The 17,539-nt window shown below is 47.3% G+C and overlaps 1 protein-coding gene across 2 annotated transcripts in view; it reads right to left on the bottom strand.

Annotated features, from left to right (window-relative positions):
* The window catches only part of dnase2 (deoxyribonuclease II, lysosomal), a 36,446-nt gene extending 21,908 nt beyond the window's left edge, over nt 1-14,538 (bottom strand). The window contains exons 1-3 of one of the 2 annotated variants that reach the window (XM_063035998.1): nt 14,448-14,462; nt 13,907-14,118; nt 9,905-10,017 (exon numbers count right to left, since the gene is read on the bottom strand). In XM_063035998.1, coding sequence (XP_062892068.1) covers nt 9,905-10,017 — 113 coding nt within the window. In that variant the 5' untranslated portion in view covers nt 13,907-14,118; nt 14,448-14,462. Of the gene's footprint in view, nt 1-9,904; nt 10,018-13,906 lie in introns of both variants that reach the window. The other variant, XM_063035997.1, reaches the window with a different exon arrangement.
* Between the last annotated feature and the right edge of the window lie 3,001 nt (nt 14,539-17,539).

The raw sequence follows: 17,539 nt of genomic DNA, 5'->3' as shown, positions 1-17,539 counted from the left end.
CCATTAAAACTGGATTAAGTTTTTTTTTGTCTGTGCAATGCGTTGCTACTGGTAAGAGTGTCAACATGCTCAGCAGGCCAGACTATACAAAAAAGAGAAATGGCACAGTAGCAAAGCAAGTAGAGCTGCTGCCCCAGTGATCCAGGTTCGATCCTGACCACTGTCTATGTGGAGTTTGCACAATCCCTCTGTGACCAGGTGGGTTTCCTCCCAGAAGCGTGCAGGCTGGTTTGTTAATTGTCCACTGTAAATTGCCCTTACTGTGTAGGTGAGTGTTAGAATTTTGTGGTAGTGGGACAGGGGAAGGTTGAGAATCGGGGAAGAATAAGTCATGCTGGGATAGAATTAAGAGTTAAGGAAAATGGGTGCTCCATGTTTAACACGGACTCGATGGGCCAGAGTAGTTGGAATTGGAATTGGTTTATTATTGTCACAAGCAACATACACAAAATGCTGGAGGAAGTCAGCAGGTCAGGCAGCATACATGGAAATGAATAAACAGTTGACATTTTGGGCCCAGACCCTTCTTCAGGACTGGAAAGGAAGGGGGGAGTTGCTAGAATAAAAAGGTGGCAGGAGGGGAAGGAGGCTAGCTGGAAGGTGATGGGTGAAGCCAGGTGGGTGGGAAAGGTCAAGGGCTGGAGAAGTAAGCATCTGATAGGAGAGGAGAGTGGACCATAGGAGAAAGGGAACCCAGGATAATAGGCAGGTGAGAAGAGTGAAAGGTCAGAGTGGGGAATAGAGGAAGGTGGGGGGGGGGTGGATTTGTTTATCGGAAATCGATGTTCGTGCTATCAGGTTGGACGGTACCCAGAGGGAATATAAGGTATTGCTCCTCCAACCTGAGTTTGGCCTCATCTTGGCACAGGAGGAGGCGATGGATTGACACTTTGGAACGGGAATGGGAAATGGATTTGAAACGTCTGGCCACCGGGAAGTCATGCTTGTGGCCCACGGAGTGGAGGTGTGTGACGAAGCAGTCCCCCAATTTACAACGGGTCTCACCAACGTACGGGAGGTTGCATCAGGAGCACCGGACACAACAGACGCCTCCAGCAGATTCGCCGGTGAAGTGTTACCTCTGCAGTGAAAAGCTTGTCTTATATACTATTCCTACAGATCAGATCATTACCTAGTGCATTGAAATAGTACAAGGAAAGTCAGGAACAGAGTGCAGAGTAAAGTGTAGCGACAACAGGGAGAGTGCAATGCAGGTAGATAATGAGGTACAGGGTCACGAAGAGGCTGATTGTGGGGTCTACGTCTCGTTTATACCATTCACCTGAACTGTAACATTCACTCTGGGATGGAAGCTGTCCCTGAGTCTGGTGACAGGTGCTTCCAGGCCTTTGCCCAATGGGAGAGGGGAGAGGACAGAACGTGGTGGGTGGAGTTTTCAATTAGCTTCCCGAATTAACTGAGGCAGCGATAAATGTAGGCAAAGTCCATGGAGGGGAGGCTGGTTTCCGTGACGTGCCGAGCTGTGTCCACAACTCTCTGCAGGTTCTTGGGGTCACGGGCTGAGCAGACGCCATAACAAGCTGTGACGTACCTGGATAGGACGGTGCATTGACAGGGTTGGCAGGAGCATACCCAACATGCCAAGGAGCCTTTTCTATTACAGTAACTAAAACAGAAGAAACAGTGAGGCAAAATTATGGCTCAGAAACAGCTCACTGTGTTACAAAAAGAAGGAAGTTTCCTGTTTGATAATGAGTGTTGCAGTGTGCTCAGACAGACGAAGTGTTGTCCCTTAAGGGTGATTGGCCCTTGTTGTAGCAGAGCAGGAGGACACAGGAAGAGAGTTGGAGTGAGACTGGGTTGGGTAGGCAACTGGAAGATTGGGGTCACCCCTGTCAACTGAGTGTGGGTGCTCCACGAAGCAGTCACCCAGTCAGCATGCAGTACCTCGGCCGTAGAGGAGGTCAGATTGTGAACACTGAGTGCAACGCACTGGAGTGGAAGGACTGCTGGTGCATCACTGCTTCGCCTGATACATTCAGGAATGTCAAGACTGGAAAGTCACAAGGCTGGAAGGGATTAGAGAGGCCCACAATCTTGTCGTAGTGCTTGGAGGCTTGTGTGCCTCGATGACCCAGAGAGCTATGTTGACTGGAGTCAGGGCCTTGGTAGGGCCACCCATGCCAAAAAGGTCAAAGAGTAGAGGCCAGACTAACAGTGTCCACCATCCCTCCAGGTTCGGGGGTTCAGCTCAGAGCTAACAACCCTGACTGGTCAAACAAAATTGCTAAGGAAACAGCAACGAAGGATCTTTCAACATCTGAGTGTGAAGGTATTCCTGAGTCTCCAGCCAGGACTTGCACAACTAACAGGGGTGAAAACCGAGAGGAGGCTGCTGACATGAAGGGAACCCTGAACACCACCTGAGATGATGGACTTTCATTGCTGCCCTAAATGCTAGTGGTGTAATGGGCAGTAAGAGCACAGGGCAATTGAAAACAGGGATGGGAATATTTAAAAAGTCGATGCTTCCCTCAAGCGGGAACCTGTATTGATAGGCATGTGTTAGGGTAAAGAGTGTGGGTAGGAACCAGGTTTATCTTGAGCTTACAGAGTGGAAGAAGGAGAGTCTGGCCAGCACGAAGTTCAGACAGACAGTAATGGAGGTAGTGAACAGACAGCTGAGACAGTAATGGAGGTAGTGAACAGACTGCTGAGACAGTAATGGTAGTGAACAGACAGCTGAGACAGTAATGGTAGTGAACAGACAGCTGAGACAGTAATGGAGGTAGTGAACAGACTGCTGAGACAGTAATGGAGGTAGTGAACAGACTGCTGAGACAGTAATGGTAGTGAACAGACAGCTGAGACTGTAATGGAGGTAGTGAACAGACTGCTGAGACAGTAATGGAGGTAGTGAACAGACAGCTGAGACAGTAATGGAGGTAGTGAACAGACAGCTGAGACAGTAATGGTAGCGAACAGACTGCTGAGACTGTAATGAAGGTAGTGAACAGACAGCTGAGACTGTAATGGAGGTAGTGAACAGACTGCTGAAACAGTAATGGAGGTAGTGAACGGACTGCTGAGACAGTAATGGAGGTAGTGAACGGACTGCTGAGCAGAGGAAGGTGCTTTAGATTGTTGAAACACAGTCCGTGGATCGCTCATTATGCGCACCACTGGGTCAGGGTTACATATCAGTGATGCGTATAATGATAGATCAGCCAAGGTGTCTGAAACCTCCCCAGACTGTCACGTCAGTTACTGCTCTGAGTTCACAGTGGCACGGCTTGTCTCCCATGTCCAGCAGCTTGGGTTCTACCCTGAGCTTGGGGCCTGTCTGTGTGGAGTTTGCACGATCTCCCTATCACCATGTAGGTTTCCTCTGGGTGCCCAGGTTTCCTCCCATGTACCAAAGGTGCACTGGCTGGTAAGTTAATTCACCACTGTCAATGGTGTATAGGTGAGAGGTGGCGGGGGGGGAGCGGGTGGGTATTGGATCTGATGAGAAAGTGGAGGGAAAATGAGGGGGAGAATGGGAATATTTAGTGAGCTGGCATAGTGAGCTTATTGTCTCCTTCCATGTTAAATGGAAGAATGGAAATATTCCCCATTTTGGATCAACTCTTTTCCCTTCCCCTCCCCTCTACTGAATATTACCTCCCTCTGGTGTCCCTCCTCCTTCTCTTTCTCCCTTGGTCCACTCTCTTCTCCTGTCAGATTCCTTCCTCTTCAACCCTTTACCCGTTTCATCTATCATCTCTCAGCTTCTCACTTCTTCCCCATCACCTGGTCTCACCTATCACTTGCTAACTTGTACTCCTCTCCCCCCCAACTCATTAATCTGGCTTCTGCCCCCTTCTTTCCAGTCCTGATGAGGGTCTTGGCCCGAAATGTCAACTACTTATTCCCCTCCATAGATTCTGCTGACCTGCTGAGTCCCCCCAGCATTTTCTGTGTGTTGCTCTAAAATATTAATTCTGTTTCTCTCTGTTGCCTGACTTAATATAAAAACAATGTCTCTTTATTTCAGATATCAGAAGGCAAAACTCCTCCAGCATTTGTGTGCGTGTGTATACCCCCCGGATTAATAAAGTATGACTGTGACTATGACACTGGAAGATCTGTCCGTATTGTTCTTTGACCACTCTAAAGGATTTCTGTCCTGATCGATAAAGTTAGATTCTCCTGGTGAACTAGGGGTTAAGTAGTCATGGGTCTGTACTTAATGGGGAGATGGCTCAAAACCCAAGTCACATTAAGAATGAGGTAGCTCGTGAAGTCTTCATGGATCACGAGTATCACAAACTTACCAGGAGGGAACAGGAAGATAGGAATCATATCTACTTTTTGTTTTTGACTTACTTTCATTATGACCGTGTGTGGTTTTAGCCTACTCAAGAAGCAATCGTATTCCTTTTGATGTCTCTGCCTCCTGTGGAGGGGGGAGCTAGCCACAAACTGTAGGACTGAGTCAACTGAGGATGTATATGTGACAGACATGTAAGTACTTTGATTTTTAAAATTACTTTGAACTTTGATAAAAGGTCTCAGTCTACTGTGTCTGGCTTCTTTCCACGTCCTTTCCAGTCCTGAAGAAGGGTCTCGGCCTTTCTCCTTTCTACAGATGCTGCCTGACCTGCTGAGTTCCTCCAGCATTTTGGATCTCCCCCTCTCCCTCCCACTTTCAAATCTCTTACTAACTCTTCCTTCAGTTAGTCCTGACGAAGAGTCTCGGCCTGAAACGTCGACTGTACCTCTTCCTCGAGATGCTGCCTGGCCTGCTGTGTTCACCAGCAACTTTGATGCGTGTTGCTTGAATTTCCAGCATCTGCAGAATTCCTGTTGTTTGCGTCCTCCAGCATTTGGTGTGCGCTGTGTTGAATCTCCAGCATCTGCAGAACCTTCATTACAGTTTACACTGCTCCACCCAGCAGGGCAGAGGGGAACCAGGCCGTGAGCAATTCACGGGAAAGCCCCGTTGGAACACGGAGTGTACTTGTCCATTCCCAGGGACGTGAGGGCAGCAGAGTGACACAACCACACAACCAGTGGAGCTGATTCCTCAGCGGGGCGCAGTTGGCCCTAATGAGTTGATGAATACAGGATGTGGGAGGAAGACGATGGGAATGTGTTGGGAATAAAGTGGGCTGGGGCAGGATCCCTGCTGCCGACATCAGCAGTTCTGACAATCCCGAGCAGATTTACAGCCCGGACTCTGCCCGACCAATGTGGGTTCCAACGACCTCGGACACCTTCAAAGTGCCGATTGCGCAAACTCTAACTCCGACTCCGGCCTTGACCAACATGATTTCCTGGCCGGGTGTTTATGCGGTGCCGCTGGGACCCCTGTCTCCCCTTCCCCCACCACTATTCTGCAATCCCGAGTCTCTCAGGCCCCACTGCCAGCTCCTGGGTCCTTGGAGACTCCATCTTCCCCTCAGCTCACCTTCCCTGAACACCCTGCCCTCTCCTCTGACACTACCAGCCCCCTTCTCAGCTCTCATCTGTGCCGGGTCTTCACCATTCCCTCTGACCTTGCCCTCTCTGTCCTCAGTAAGGGCATCACGTTTGTCCCCCTGTGCCCACACTTCAGTGAGTTCTGCGCCAACTACAAAGTTGAGCTCTTCTTCCGCCACCTCTGTCTTGGAGCCTACTTCTTTGGCAAGGGCTCTCCACCCTGCACCGATGACCCCATCTCCCATCTCCATCCCTCCTCCTCTTCTTGGACACCCCGCTCTGGTCTTCTGCCTGCTCCGGACCTTTGCATTGCCAACTGCCAATGGGACATTAACCATCTAGACTTTAACACTCTTCACTCCAATTCCAACCTGACTCCTTCCAAACACTCTGCTCTCCATTCCCTCCACACTCATCCTAACCTCACTATCAAACCTGCAGATAAGGGGCGGTGCTGTAGTAGTCTGGCAGATGGACCTCTACTTTGCTGAGGCCTGGTGACAACTCTCAGACACCTCCTCTTACTTACCCCTCAAGCAGGACCCCACTAAGGAGCACCAGGCCATTGTCTCCCACCCCATCACTGACCTCATTAGCTCTGGAGATCTCCCATCCTCTGCCACCAACCTCATAGTTCCTACACCCCACAGCTCCCATTTCTACCTCCTGCTTGTCCAGGTAGACCCATTGTCTCAGCTTGTTCCTGCCCCTCTGAACTTATATCTGCATACCTCAACTCAGTTTTATCCCCCCTCGTTTAGTTCCTTCCTAACTGTATCCATGACACGTCACACGCTCCAGATCTTTTCAATGATTTCAGGGTCCCTGGCCCTGAGCATCTTATTTTCACTATGGATGTCCAGACCCTATACACCTCCATCCCCAACCAGGAAGGCCTCAAAGCTCTCTGTTTCTTTCTGGACACCAGACCCAACCGGTTCCCCTTCACAACAACTCTCCTGCATCCGGCGGAACTTGTCCTCACTCTTAACAATTTCCCCTTCGACTCCTCCCACTTACTTCAGACAAAAGGTATAGCCATGGGACTTGCATTTTTGTCGGTTACATGGAACACTCAATGTTCCAAACCTACACTAGTATCGCGCCACAACTTTTCCGACTCTACATCGACTACTGCATTGGACTTTCTTCCTGCACCCATGCAGAGCTTACCAACTTCATCAACTTTGCCTCCAACTTCCACCCTGCCCTCAAATTTACCTAGTCCATTTCCAATACCTCCCTCCCCTTTCTTGATCTGTCTGTCCCTATCTCTGGAGACAGCTTATCTACTGATGTCTATTATAAACCCAAGGACTTTCACAGCTACCTGGACTATACCTCTTCCCTCCCTGTTACTTGTAAAAATGCCAGCCCCTTCTTTCAATTCCTCCATCTCCACCACATCTGCTCTCAGGATGAGGCTTTTGATTCAAGAATGGAAGAAGATGTCCTTCTTCTTCAAAGAAAGGGGCTTCCCTTCCTCCACCATCAATGCTGCCCCCAACCTCATCTCTTCCTTTTGTGCATGCCTGCCCTCATCCCATCCTCCCGCCACCCCACCAGGGATATGATTCCTCTTGTCCTCACCTACCACCCTACCGGCCTTTGTGTCCAGCACATAATTCTCTGTAACTTCCGCTATCTCAAGCAGGATCCCACCACCAAGCACATCTTTCCCTCTCTCCACTTTTTGCTTTCCACAAGGATCGCTTCCAACACGATTTCCTTGTCTGTTCGTCCCTCCCCACTGATCTCCCTCTTGGCGCTTATCCTTGCAAGTGCTACACCTGCCCCTACACCTCCTCCGTCACTACTGTTGAGGACCCTAAACAGTCCTTCCAAGTGAGGCGACAGTTCACCTGTGAGTCTGTTGGGGTCATCTATTGTATCCGGTGCTCCAGGTGTGGCCTCCTGTACATCGGTGAGACCCGACAAAGATTGGGAGACAGCTTCGCCGAGCACCTATGCTGCATCTACCAGAAAAAGCAGGACCTCACAGCGGCCGCCCATTGTAATTCCACTTCCCATTCCCATTTCGATATGTCAGCCTGTGGCCTCCTCCACTGTCGCGATGAGGCCACACTCAAGTTGGAGGAGGAACACCTTATATTCCGTCTGGGTAGCCGCCAACTTGATGGCATGAACATCGATTTATTGAAATTCTGGTAATTAGCCCCCTCTCTCCTTCACCATTATCCATCCGATTTCCCTCTCTCACCTTATCTCCTGGCCATCACCTCCCTCTGGTGCTCCTCCTTATTTTTCTCCCATGACCTTCTGTCCTCGCCTATCTGATTCTCCAGCCCCGCATCTCTTTCACCAATCAACTTCCCAGCTCCTTACCTCACTCCTCCCCTCTTCCAGTTTCGCCTATCACCTTGAGGTTCTTCCTCCCCTCCCCTCACTTTCTTACTCTCACCCTCATCTTTTTTCTCCAGTCCTGATGAAGGGTCTCGGCCTGAAACATCGACTGTTCACTCTTTCCCAAAGATGCTGCCTGGCCTGCTGAGTTCCTCCGGCATTTTGTGTGTGTTGCTCGGATTTCCAGCATCTGCAGACTTTCTTTTGTTTGGGGTAGGATTAGTGTGCTGATGGGTGCTTGATGCTCAGCATAGACCTCAAGAGACAAAGACTCTGTTTCCATGTTCAACGACAACCACACATATCCCGAGTTCCATCCATTCCTGTTAGCCAAGCTTTTTGGGGGCTAAGGTGAACAGCTGGACTGGAGCCTGCCACGATAGAACTTGTAGAGTAGCACAGCACAAGGACAGGCCTTTCAGCCTACAATTGTCAGAAATTAAACGGCAAATTAAACGAATCCCTTCTGACTACACCTTTCATTTTTCTCGAGTTATGTGCCTATCCAAGAGGCCGTTGAATTCCTCTATCGTATGTGATGATGAGCGAGAGGAAGAACAGGACAGAATGACCTCCTGTTGTTATAAAGCAATGGAATCACTGAGTCATACAGCGTGGAAATCTTCTGTTTGGCCCAACTAGTCCATGCCAACCAATGCTCTCATCTAAGCTGGTCCAATCTGGCGGGGGCGGGGGACGTTGGGGAGGCACTGCACAGGATCACAGTAAGCTGCAGAGAACTGTAAACTTAGTCAGCTCCATCATGAGCACTACCCTCCTCAGCATCCAGGATATCTTCAAGGTGCGATGCCTCAAAAAAAGTGGCGTCCTTCATTGAGGACCCATCACATAGGTCATGCCTTGCTCTCATTGTTATCATCAGGAAGGAGGTACGGGAGCCCGAAGCCACACACTCAGCTATTCAGGAACAGCTTCTTCCCCTCTGCCATCCGATTTCTGAATGGACAGTGAATGCATGAACACTACCTCACTACTTTTTAATTTTTATTTTTGCACGCCTTATTTAATTTAACTGTATACTTATTGTAACTCATATTTTTTCTATTATTATGTATTGCATTGCACTGCTGCCACAAAGTTAACAAATTTCACAACATATGCCAGTACGCACTGCTCAACCTCTCTCAATGGTGGGGGGAGTGGCAGGGCCTTCGGGCTTCAATGTTCTATCATTCATTCTATAGAGTCTCTTGTTTTGTGGATGTTTGTGAAGAGTACGAATTTCAGGTTGTATACTGTATGTTAAAAGAACCAAAATGAATTGAAATGAGTTCTGTTCATAGTCCTCTCTGCACTCTTTCAGCTTAATGGCTTCCTTCCTGTAGAAGGGTGACAAAAGCTGATCGCAATATTCCAAAAGTGGCCTTAACAACATATTGAACAACTATAACACAACACCCTAACTTCTGCACCCGGTGTCCTGATTGATCAAGGCTGGCATGTCAAAAATGTTCTTCATCACCCTGTCTACCTACGAACCATGTACTCCAAAGGTCTCTCTGTTCTACAACATTCCCCAGGGCCCTACTGTTCACTCTGAAAGTCCTACTCTGACTTGTCTTCCAAAAATGCGATGCCTTGACTTACCTAATTTAAGCTTCATTTCCTGTTCAATGGTTCCATTTAATATCAGAGAATGTATGCACTATACAACCTGAAATGCTTACTCTTCACAGACATCCACGAAACAGAAGAAAAAACCCCAAATAATGAACGACAGAAAAAAACGTAAGAATCCCAAAGCCCCCTGCCTGCTCTCTCGCACAAGCAGCATCAAACCCTCCCCTTCCCCACTTATTCTAGCATAAAGCATCAGCATTCCCACCACCCACCACGCCAGCAACAGTAAAGCCCCTGAAGAGAGACCATGGTCTACCTCCAACATTTTCAACATCCCACAGGCACTCTCTCTCACTAACAAGGGAGAGACAGACACCCACCTGATCAAGATTCCACTATCATTTCTGATAACATCTTCACTGCCTATTAACCATCCTCAATCTTCCTGTATCTCTTTAAAATTTTCTCCAGAAAAAGTTAGCCTAGTCTCTAGTTCAATGTCTTCCTGGTTTGAAAGGTGAATGACCCAACTTACCAATCAACTGGCTGTCCATCGTCATCATAGCAGGAAATGTCAGAGGTCACCGATGACACTAAGTAGGCAGTGATCAGAGAAGCCAATCTGTACCATGGGTTGGAAATGGTCATCTGCAAAACGATGAAAATCAGTAAGTGTAAGTATCTTTCTGTGGCCAGCAATTGAATTCTCATATTCGTTGACAAATCCATTCACTCTCTCTCCCCATATTTTCTCTGTAGTTTCCTTCCAGTTCTAATCTCTGAAGCTGAGGTCCAAATGCAATCCCTTCACAGCTGGCTGCCGTGCTTGCCACTGTCACGGCTCTGGGCTCTGGAAATTCCTCCATAAACCTCTCTGCCTTGCTCCCTCTCCTACTCTAAGATACATATCAACACCCACATTTTTGGGCAAAAGTTTCTGTTGGCAGATTCAGTGAAGTAAGATTCTGATAACCCAGTATGCTTGGGATTTTGTTGGTGCTGGACCGAGAGATATTAATTTTTTGGATTTTATTCCCACTAGTACTGCACCACTGTTTCTTATATGCTACACAGATGCATCGTAAACCTTCCAGTGTACTAGTTGAGTTTAGAGGAAAAACTGTAAACAGCATCTTGGTGCGTTTGAAAGGAACACTGAAACTGGGGTGCCCTTGAGTTTATAGCGTTGACTTCCTGGGTTTTAACATATCAGATGCCCTGTCCCAGGCTCAGCACGTAGATGTAATCACGAGAAAGACATGACAGAATCTTTCATCCACTAGAAGGTTAAGGAGGTTTGGCTTGTCACCGAATACTCTAATAAACTTCTACAGATGTACTGTTGTAAGTATCCTGGTTGGCCACAGCATGATCAGGTGCGACAATTCAAATACGCAGGAACCCAAGAAGTTGCAGGGAGTTTGTTTACAGTTCCTGATGATTACTGTTTATAGATCCTGTTACAGTTAATGTTCTATAGATCAGCTAAGTATGCCCACAGGAAAAGAGAAGAATCTCAGGGTTGTATATGGTGACACATATGTATTCCGATAATAAATTTTACTTTGAACTTTTTTTATTATGAACTTTGAATGGTAGACTCAGCCCAATACATCAAAGTTCAAAGTAAATTTTATTATCAAAGTACATGTATGTCACCATATACAACCCCAAGGTTCATTTCCTTGCAGGCATACTCAATAAGTCTTAGAGAACATAAGCAATAGCATAATAAATGAAAGATCGCCCAACTTGGGCGTTCGACCATTGTGCAAAAGACAACAAACTGTGGAAATGCAAAAAGAAAAATTCACAATAATATATAAATAGGCAACAAAAATCAAGAACATGAGAAGAAAAGTCTTTGAAAGAGAGTCCATTGATTGTGGGAACATTTAAATGATGGGGCAAGTGAAGTTGAGTGAAGTTATCCCCTGTGGGTCAGCAGCCTGATGGTTGAGGGGCAGTAACTGTTCCTGAACTTGGTGGTGAGAGTCCTGAGGCTCCTGTACTTTCCTCCTGATGGCAGAACTGAGAAGAGAGCATGACCTGGGCGGTGAAGTCCTTGATGATGGATGCTGCTTTCCTGTAGCAGCATTTCATGTAGATGTGCTCAATGGTGGGGAGGGCTTTACCAGTGATGGACTGGGCTGTATTTCACTATTTGTAGTAGAATTTCACAAGCAAATCCCTTCCCACCATTGGTATTACCTATAGGAGACATTGCTTCAAGAAGGCAACGTCATCATCAAAAATCGCCACCTCTAGGTCATGCCATCTTCTCACAGCTATCTTTGGGCAGGAGGTACAGAGGCCTGAAGTTGCACATCACCAGGTTCAGGAACAGCCACTTGCCTTCAGTTGTTTGCTTGCTGATGCAGCCTGTACAACCTCAATCCGTACTTCAGTTTAGCAATGCCATAACTGCTCTGTCCATTTACATTACAATGGGCTTCCACTTTATTTTTATGTTTTTATTCTAATTGTGTTCTTTCTTGTATAGTCTTGTATAATTTATGTGTGTTGTGACTGTTGTGTACCTGATGCTGTTGTAAGTAAGCTTTTCATTGCACCTGTACATTTGTTCATGTAACAATAAATTCAACTCTGACTTTGACTTTGAGTGCGTTGAAAAGGGGGTCTGAAGCATTTAAAAGGAATGTGAGCTTCCCCGGTGAAATCATTGCTGAGTAAGTTCAAAACGCAAATGCTGGCACTTGTGCGCAAATTTCAGACTTCAGGTGTTCAGTATCAAAATCCAGTGACCACGCTTTCTGCCATGCGTCTGACATGAACACAGTGATGCCGTAAGGTGCTTCGGGAACTCCTGAAAGCTGCTATGGAAATGCAAGTTATTCTTCATCCAAGGGCCCCAACGTTTAAAAGCAAACCTTGTACCCTATGGTCTCCTGTACCACAGCTGAGCCTCTTTAGTATTGAATCATTGACAGGATGGGAAGTGGCCACATATATTACTCACTGCTGGTTTGAATACCCTAGAACAAAGCAGCTTTGTGGGGTGATTTCAGAGGGCAGTCTGGGGCCATTCGGATTGCAGGTCTGCAGTACAGACTGGGTCAGGACAGCAGACTTCACCTTCCTTCTCTAGAAGTAATTTCTTGGCAATCAGGTATATTCATGATCACCGGTCCAGAGATTAAATATACACTCAGGGGTCCTCTGACCTGAGAGTGGCCGGACCATGGCAGTACTGACATATCGGGTGCAAATAGGAAGTAGAATTGAAAAGCGAGGCCGCCGGGAAACTGCTCTTATTTTTGCAGACAGAGCAAACCCTGCATTACTGGTGGAAGAACACCACCTCACAGACTACCCCAGCTAGAAGCCCAGTCAGTCAGCTCCTTGCCCTGTCTGTGGAAGAATGTGTTCAACAGAAGGTGGAAGTGAAAGGAAGCTGAGGCACAGGAAGAGAAATGCAGCAAAATGAAGAATGCAATGTTAGCACACTGACGTGACTCATCCTCCGCTTTTCTCTTCTCTTTTTCAACTCGGTTTTACATTGCTTTCGGCGTCAGCACCCATGTCTACCCCAACCTACTGTGGTAAATCTTCCTTGCTGCTTGAGAAATCCACCCTGCTCTCTCAGCCTTCCTCTAACACTTGTCCCCCTGCCCCGATCCAGTGACTCACTGGCCACAGGGCATGATTTGTATTTGGCTGGCAGAGCCCATCTCAGAACAGGGAAAGAGGTGACACTGAAACCAGGAACAGAACAGCGCTGGCCAGGTCAATATTTTGAATATAAATTTACTTTTGACTTTAACACTTCATTAAAGTGCACTCATCTTTACAGGTAGCGTAGTGGTTAGCACAACGCTATGACAGCTCGGGGCGTCTGAATTCGGGGTTCAGTTCCCGCGTTGTCTGTGAGCAGCCTGCAGGTCCTTCCCGTGAGTGCGTGGGTTCCCTCCGAGTGCCCCGGTTTCCTCCCACAGTCCAAAGACGTACTGTTTCGTAGGCAAATTGGGTCATTACAAATTGTCCCGTGATCAGGCGAGGATTAAACAGGTGGGTTGCAGATTGGGCTGGCGGGACCTGTTCCGTGCTGTATGCCTGAATAATTAATTAATCTTCATCTTCCTCAGCCCTTTACATTTTCTACTCAGCTTCGTGCTTCATCTCTCCTCTCGCACCCACCCACCTACCCCCTCATCGGGTCTCGCCTGATTACCTGCAGCACACCCAAAACACTGGAGGAACTCAGCAGGTCGGGCAGCATCAATGGACAGGAGTAAACAGTCCATGTTTCCAGTCAATTCCTTTCATCTGGACTGGAAGTGACGGGGAAGAAGCCAGAATCCATCTCCTATCTCATCTGCCACCATCTAGCTAGTACTCTTTCCCCTCCTCCCCCCAACACCTTCTTATCCTGGCTTTTCTCCAGCATCTTGTGTGTGTGTTACTAATTATGATGATTTTCCTATTAACTTATTCTCTTAATCAACGACTCTGTGAATCAACAGAAACAAATTTACCTTCCCTGTAGTCTAAAAAGTATTTCAAACCTAAAGCTTACCTTTCCGTTCTGGTCCACACAAGATCAAAGCAGGCGTGTGTGATCTGAAAACCAGTATTGAAGTGAAAAGGCTTGTCTCGTGAACACAAGGGCTAACAGAGCTCCCACTTCCCGTTTCTGAAAGCTGCTGTCTGTCAGTAACTCTCTGGTGCCGCTGGCTACACTCCGAAGGCAGGGCTCGAAATGGAAACGGAAATCTCCGGATTCGTCAGCTAGTCAGGGGATCGTTTAGAAAAACACAGCGTTAGCATATAAACTGAAAATGTAGGCAATACCCAGCAAGTCAGGCCACAACTGCGGGAGAAATTACTATTTTGAGTTGAAGACTGAGTAGGCAAAAGAGGCAGTGGTGAAGTTCAGGGAGGGTGGGGGAGGGTGTGTCTCTCACAGGCGAAAACCATGGCGGCACCCAGTCGAAATTTAAAGCAAGGTTATCCAGTCAGCGAGTGAATGAAAACAGAGTTAATGTTTCGTGTCAACACTCTTTCGTAAGGACTCGGCGGATTAGGAGATGGGGAAATCGTTTCAGGGTAAAACGCACGAAATGCCGGAGTAAGTGAGCGCCGTCTGTGGTGGGGTCCAAGCAGGTGAAGGGCCGGGCTGAGAGCCTTCTCACGACTGGAAGGGAAGGGAGGAGACGTCAGAACAAGAAGGTGGAGGGAGGGGAAGGAGTACAAACCCCAGGTGATAGGTGAGTGGTGTGGGGAGAGAGGAGATGAAGTGAGAAGCTGGGAGGCGATAGGTGGAAGAGGTGAATGGCTGAAGAGGAAGGAATGGGGGGGAGTGGTGAGTGGGGAACCTGAGGGAGGTGATGGGCAGGTCATGAAACATAGAAAATAGGTGCAGAAGTAGGCCATTCGGCCCTTCGAGCCTGCACCGCCATTCAGTATGATCGTGGTCGATCATCCAACTCAGAACCCTGTACCTGCCTTCTCTCCATACTTCCATAAGGCGGGGGGGGGGGTGGGTGGTGGGGTGATGAGAAAGGGTGAGACAGCAACCAGAATGCGGAATGGGTTAACAGAGGGGAGTGATTACCAGAAGTTAGACAAATTAATGTTCATGCCATTAATCTGAGGCTACCCAGATGGAATATGGGGTGTTGTTCCTACACCATTCTGGCTACTACCCTCTCATTCCTTCCTTTTCCCCCAATTCTCTTCTCCTCCCCTGCCCTTCACCTTCCTCTGGCTCCGCAGTCCCTTTCTTCTATCCCATGGTCCACTGTCCTCTCTTATTAGATCCCTTCTCCTTCAGCCTTAACCGCTTCCACCTAGCACCTTTTCACATCATCCCCCTTCCCCAACCCATACTCCTCCCCCCCAACTTATCTCACCTATCACCTGCCAGTTTGTACTCTAACACCACCAACCTCCCTGCCCACCTCCTCCACCGAATTATTCTGGTTTCTAACCCCTTCCTTTCCAGACCTGATGAAGGGTCTCAGACCCAAAATGCGGACTGCTTTTCCCCTCCATAGATGCTGCCCGAACTTCTGAGCTCCTCCGGCATTTTGTGTGTGTTGCTCAAGAGTCCCAGCTTTGGCAGATCCTCTTGCGTCTCAGATTGGGTTTATTTCCTTCCCAAGTTAAGACTCAGTAAGCAATATCTATGACAGTTCTTCATGATCACCGTCTCATTGCAGAGAAAGCAAGAAGAACAGGAGCAAGCATGGGTAGAGAATCTGGTTCTTTTGTATTTGCCATATTGCAGAATCCCCAAAGGACTTAACAGCGAATGAAGTTCTTCAGGAGCATAGTCATTGTTCTAATGGAGGAGATGAGGGGGTCTACTTACTCAGTTCAAGCACCCTCTAACCAAATACCTGTGGCATTCATGGAGTGACTCAAGTTCAATTCAGGAGAATGTCGTTACAAAACTACCATTAGAAATAATGGCCACCAGGCTACTGGATTATTTTACAAAACCCCACCAAACTCACTAATATCCTTCGGGATTACAGACTGCCACCTCGACTTGTCTGGAGTGTATGTTGTTCAGATCTAACAATGTGACTGGCTCTTACCTGCCTCCTCAATTGAAGGACAGCTGGGGACTGAGAGCAAATGCATGCTATGTTAGCTCACAGAATGTATGTCCGCACTTGCGGTCTGCCCCCAACACAACCGTGGGTGTGTCTCTTCTCCATGCAGGTGATGCATTTCACTGTGCATGTGATAAATAACTCTCAGTGTGAAATTCTATAAATGCCAGCTATGGATGGAAATCAAAAAATGGGATAATTGCCGGATAATCTATTCCAGTAATGGTGCAGAAGATACGAAAGCTCGAGAGCACGCAGCACCAGCCTCAGGGATGGCTTCTGTCCTCTGCTACCACACCCTCCGATGCACTCTGAACTCTCGATCTTTCGATCTACCTCAATGTGGTCCTTGCACTTTATTTGTCTTTCTGCACTGCACTGCAACTGCATTCCGTTTTCTGTTTAGTACCTCCATGTAATTATGCGTGGCATGCTTTTTCACGTACAAATATCAATACTTATCTCAGGGTGCAGTTTAAAACTACAGCTTAGCATTTAACACAACCATTCCTACAGTTCTGATCGAATTTTTCTATTACTGTTATTTTGCACTACATATTTTAACTTAAGTATTTAATAGGCGTATATTGTTAATGTAACTCAGTATTTTCTCTATATTTATTTATCATGTATCACATTGTACCGCTGCCGTAAAGTTAAATTTCACGGCATATGCTGGTGATATTAAATCGGATTCTGATTCTGAGAAACTCCTGAACGTAGGCCTCTGTACCTCCCTCTGCAACTGGATCCTCGACTTCCTAACTGGAAGACCACAATCCATGCAGAATGGAAGTAACATCTCTACGTCGCTGATAATCAACACTGGCACACCTCAGGGATGTGTGCTTAGCCCACTGCTCTGCTCTATCTACACCCATGACTGTGTGGCTAGACACAGCTCAAGTGGCATCTATAAATTTGTTGACGACACAACTACTGTTGGCAGAATTTCAGATGGTGATGAGAGGGCCTGCAGGAACAAGATAGATCAGCTGGTTGAAGGGTGTCACAGCAACAACTTTGTTCTCAACGTCAGTAAGATCAAAGGACTGATTGTGGCCTTCAGAAAGGGTAAGATGAGGGAGAACATACCAGTCCTCATCAAGGGATCAGAAGCGTAAAGAGGCGGCAATTTCAACTTCCTCGGGGTGGGGGGTGCTACTACACATCAGCTGCAGAAAGTTGTTAAATTAGCTCCATCATGAGCACTAACCTCCGTAGTATATAGGACATCTTCAAGGAGTGATGCCTCAGAAAGGTGGCATTCAATCATGACTGATTTTTTTCTCAACCCGATTCTCCCACACAGCCTCAGATTAGACGGATGCCCCTTTCAAACAGAGATGAGGAGGAATTGTTTTTCAGCCAGATGGTGGTGAATCTGTGGAATTCATTACCCAGGCAGCTGTGGAGGCCAAGTTATTGGGTACATTCAAAGTGGAGGTTGACATGATTAGTAGGTGCATTGAAGGTTACAGGCAAGAGAATGGGATTGAGAGCAAAAATAAATCACCCATAATTGAATGGTGGATCAGTATCAAAAACATATCCATACCTGCTTTAAATATATCAAATGAGTTGGTCTC

The sequence above is a fragment of the Mobula hypostoma genome, chromosome 29 (assembly GCF_963921235.1).
Source record: "Mobula hypostoma chromosome 29, sMobHyp1.1, whole genome shotgun sequence".
In the NCBI taxonomy this organism is placed as follows: domain Eukaryota; kingdom Metazoa; phylum Chordata; class Chondrichthyes; order Myliobatiformes; family Myliobatidae; genus Mobula; species Mobula hypostoma.
Note: the sequence above shows the minus strand (reverse complement) of the source record. Positions and strands in the feature narration are given on the sequence as shown.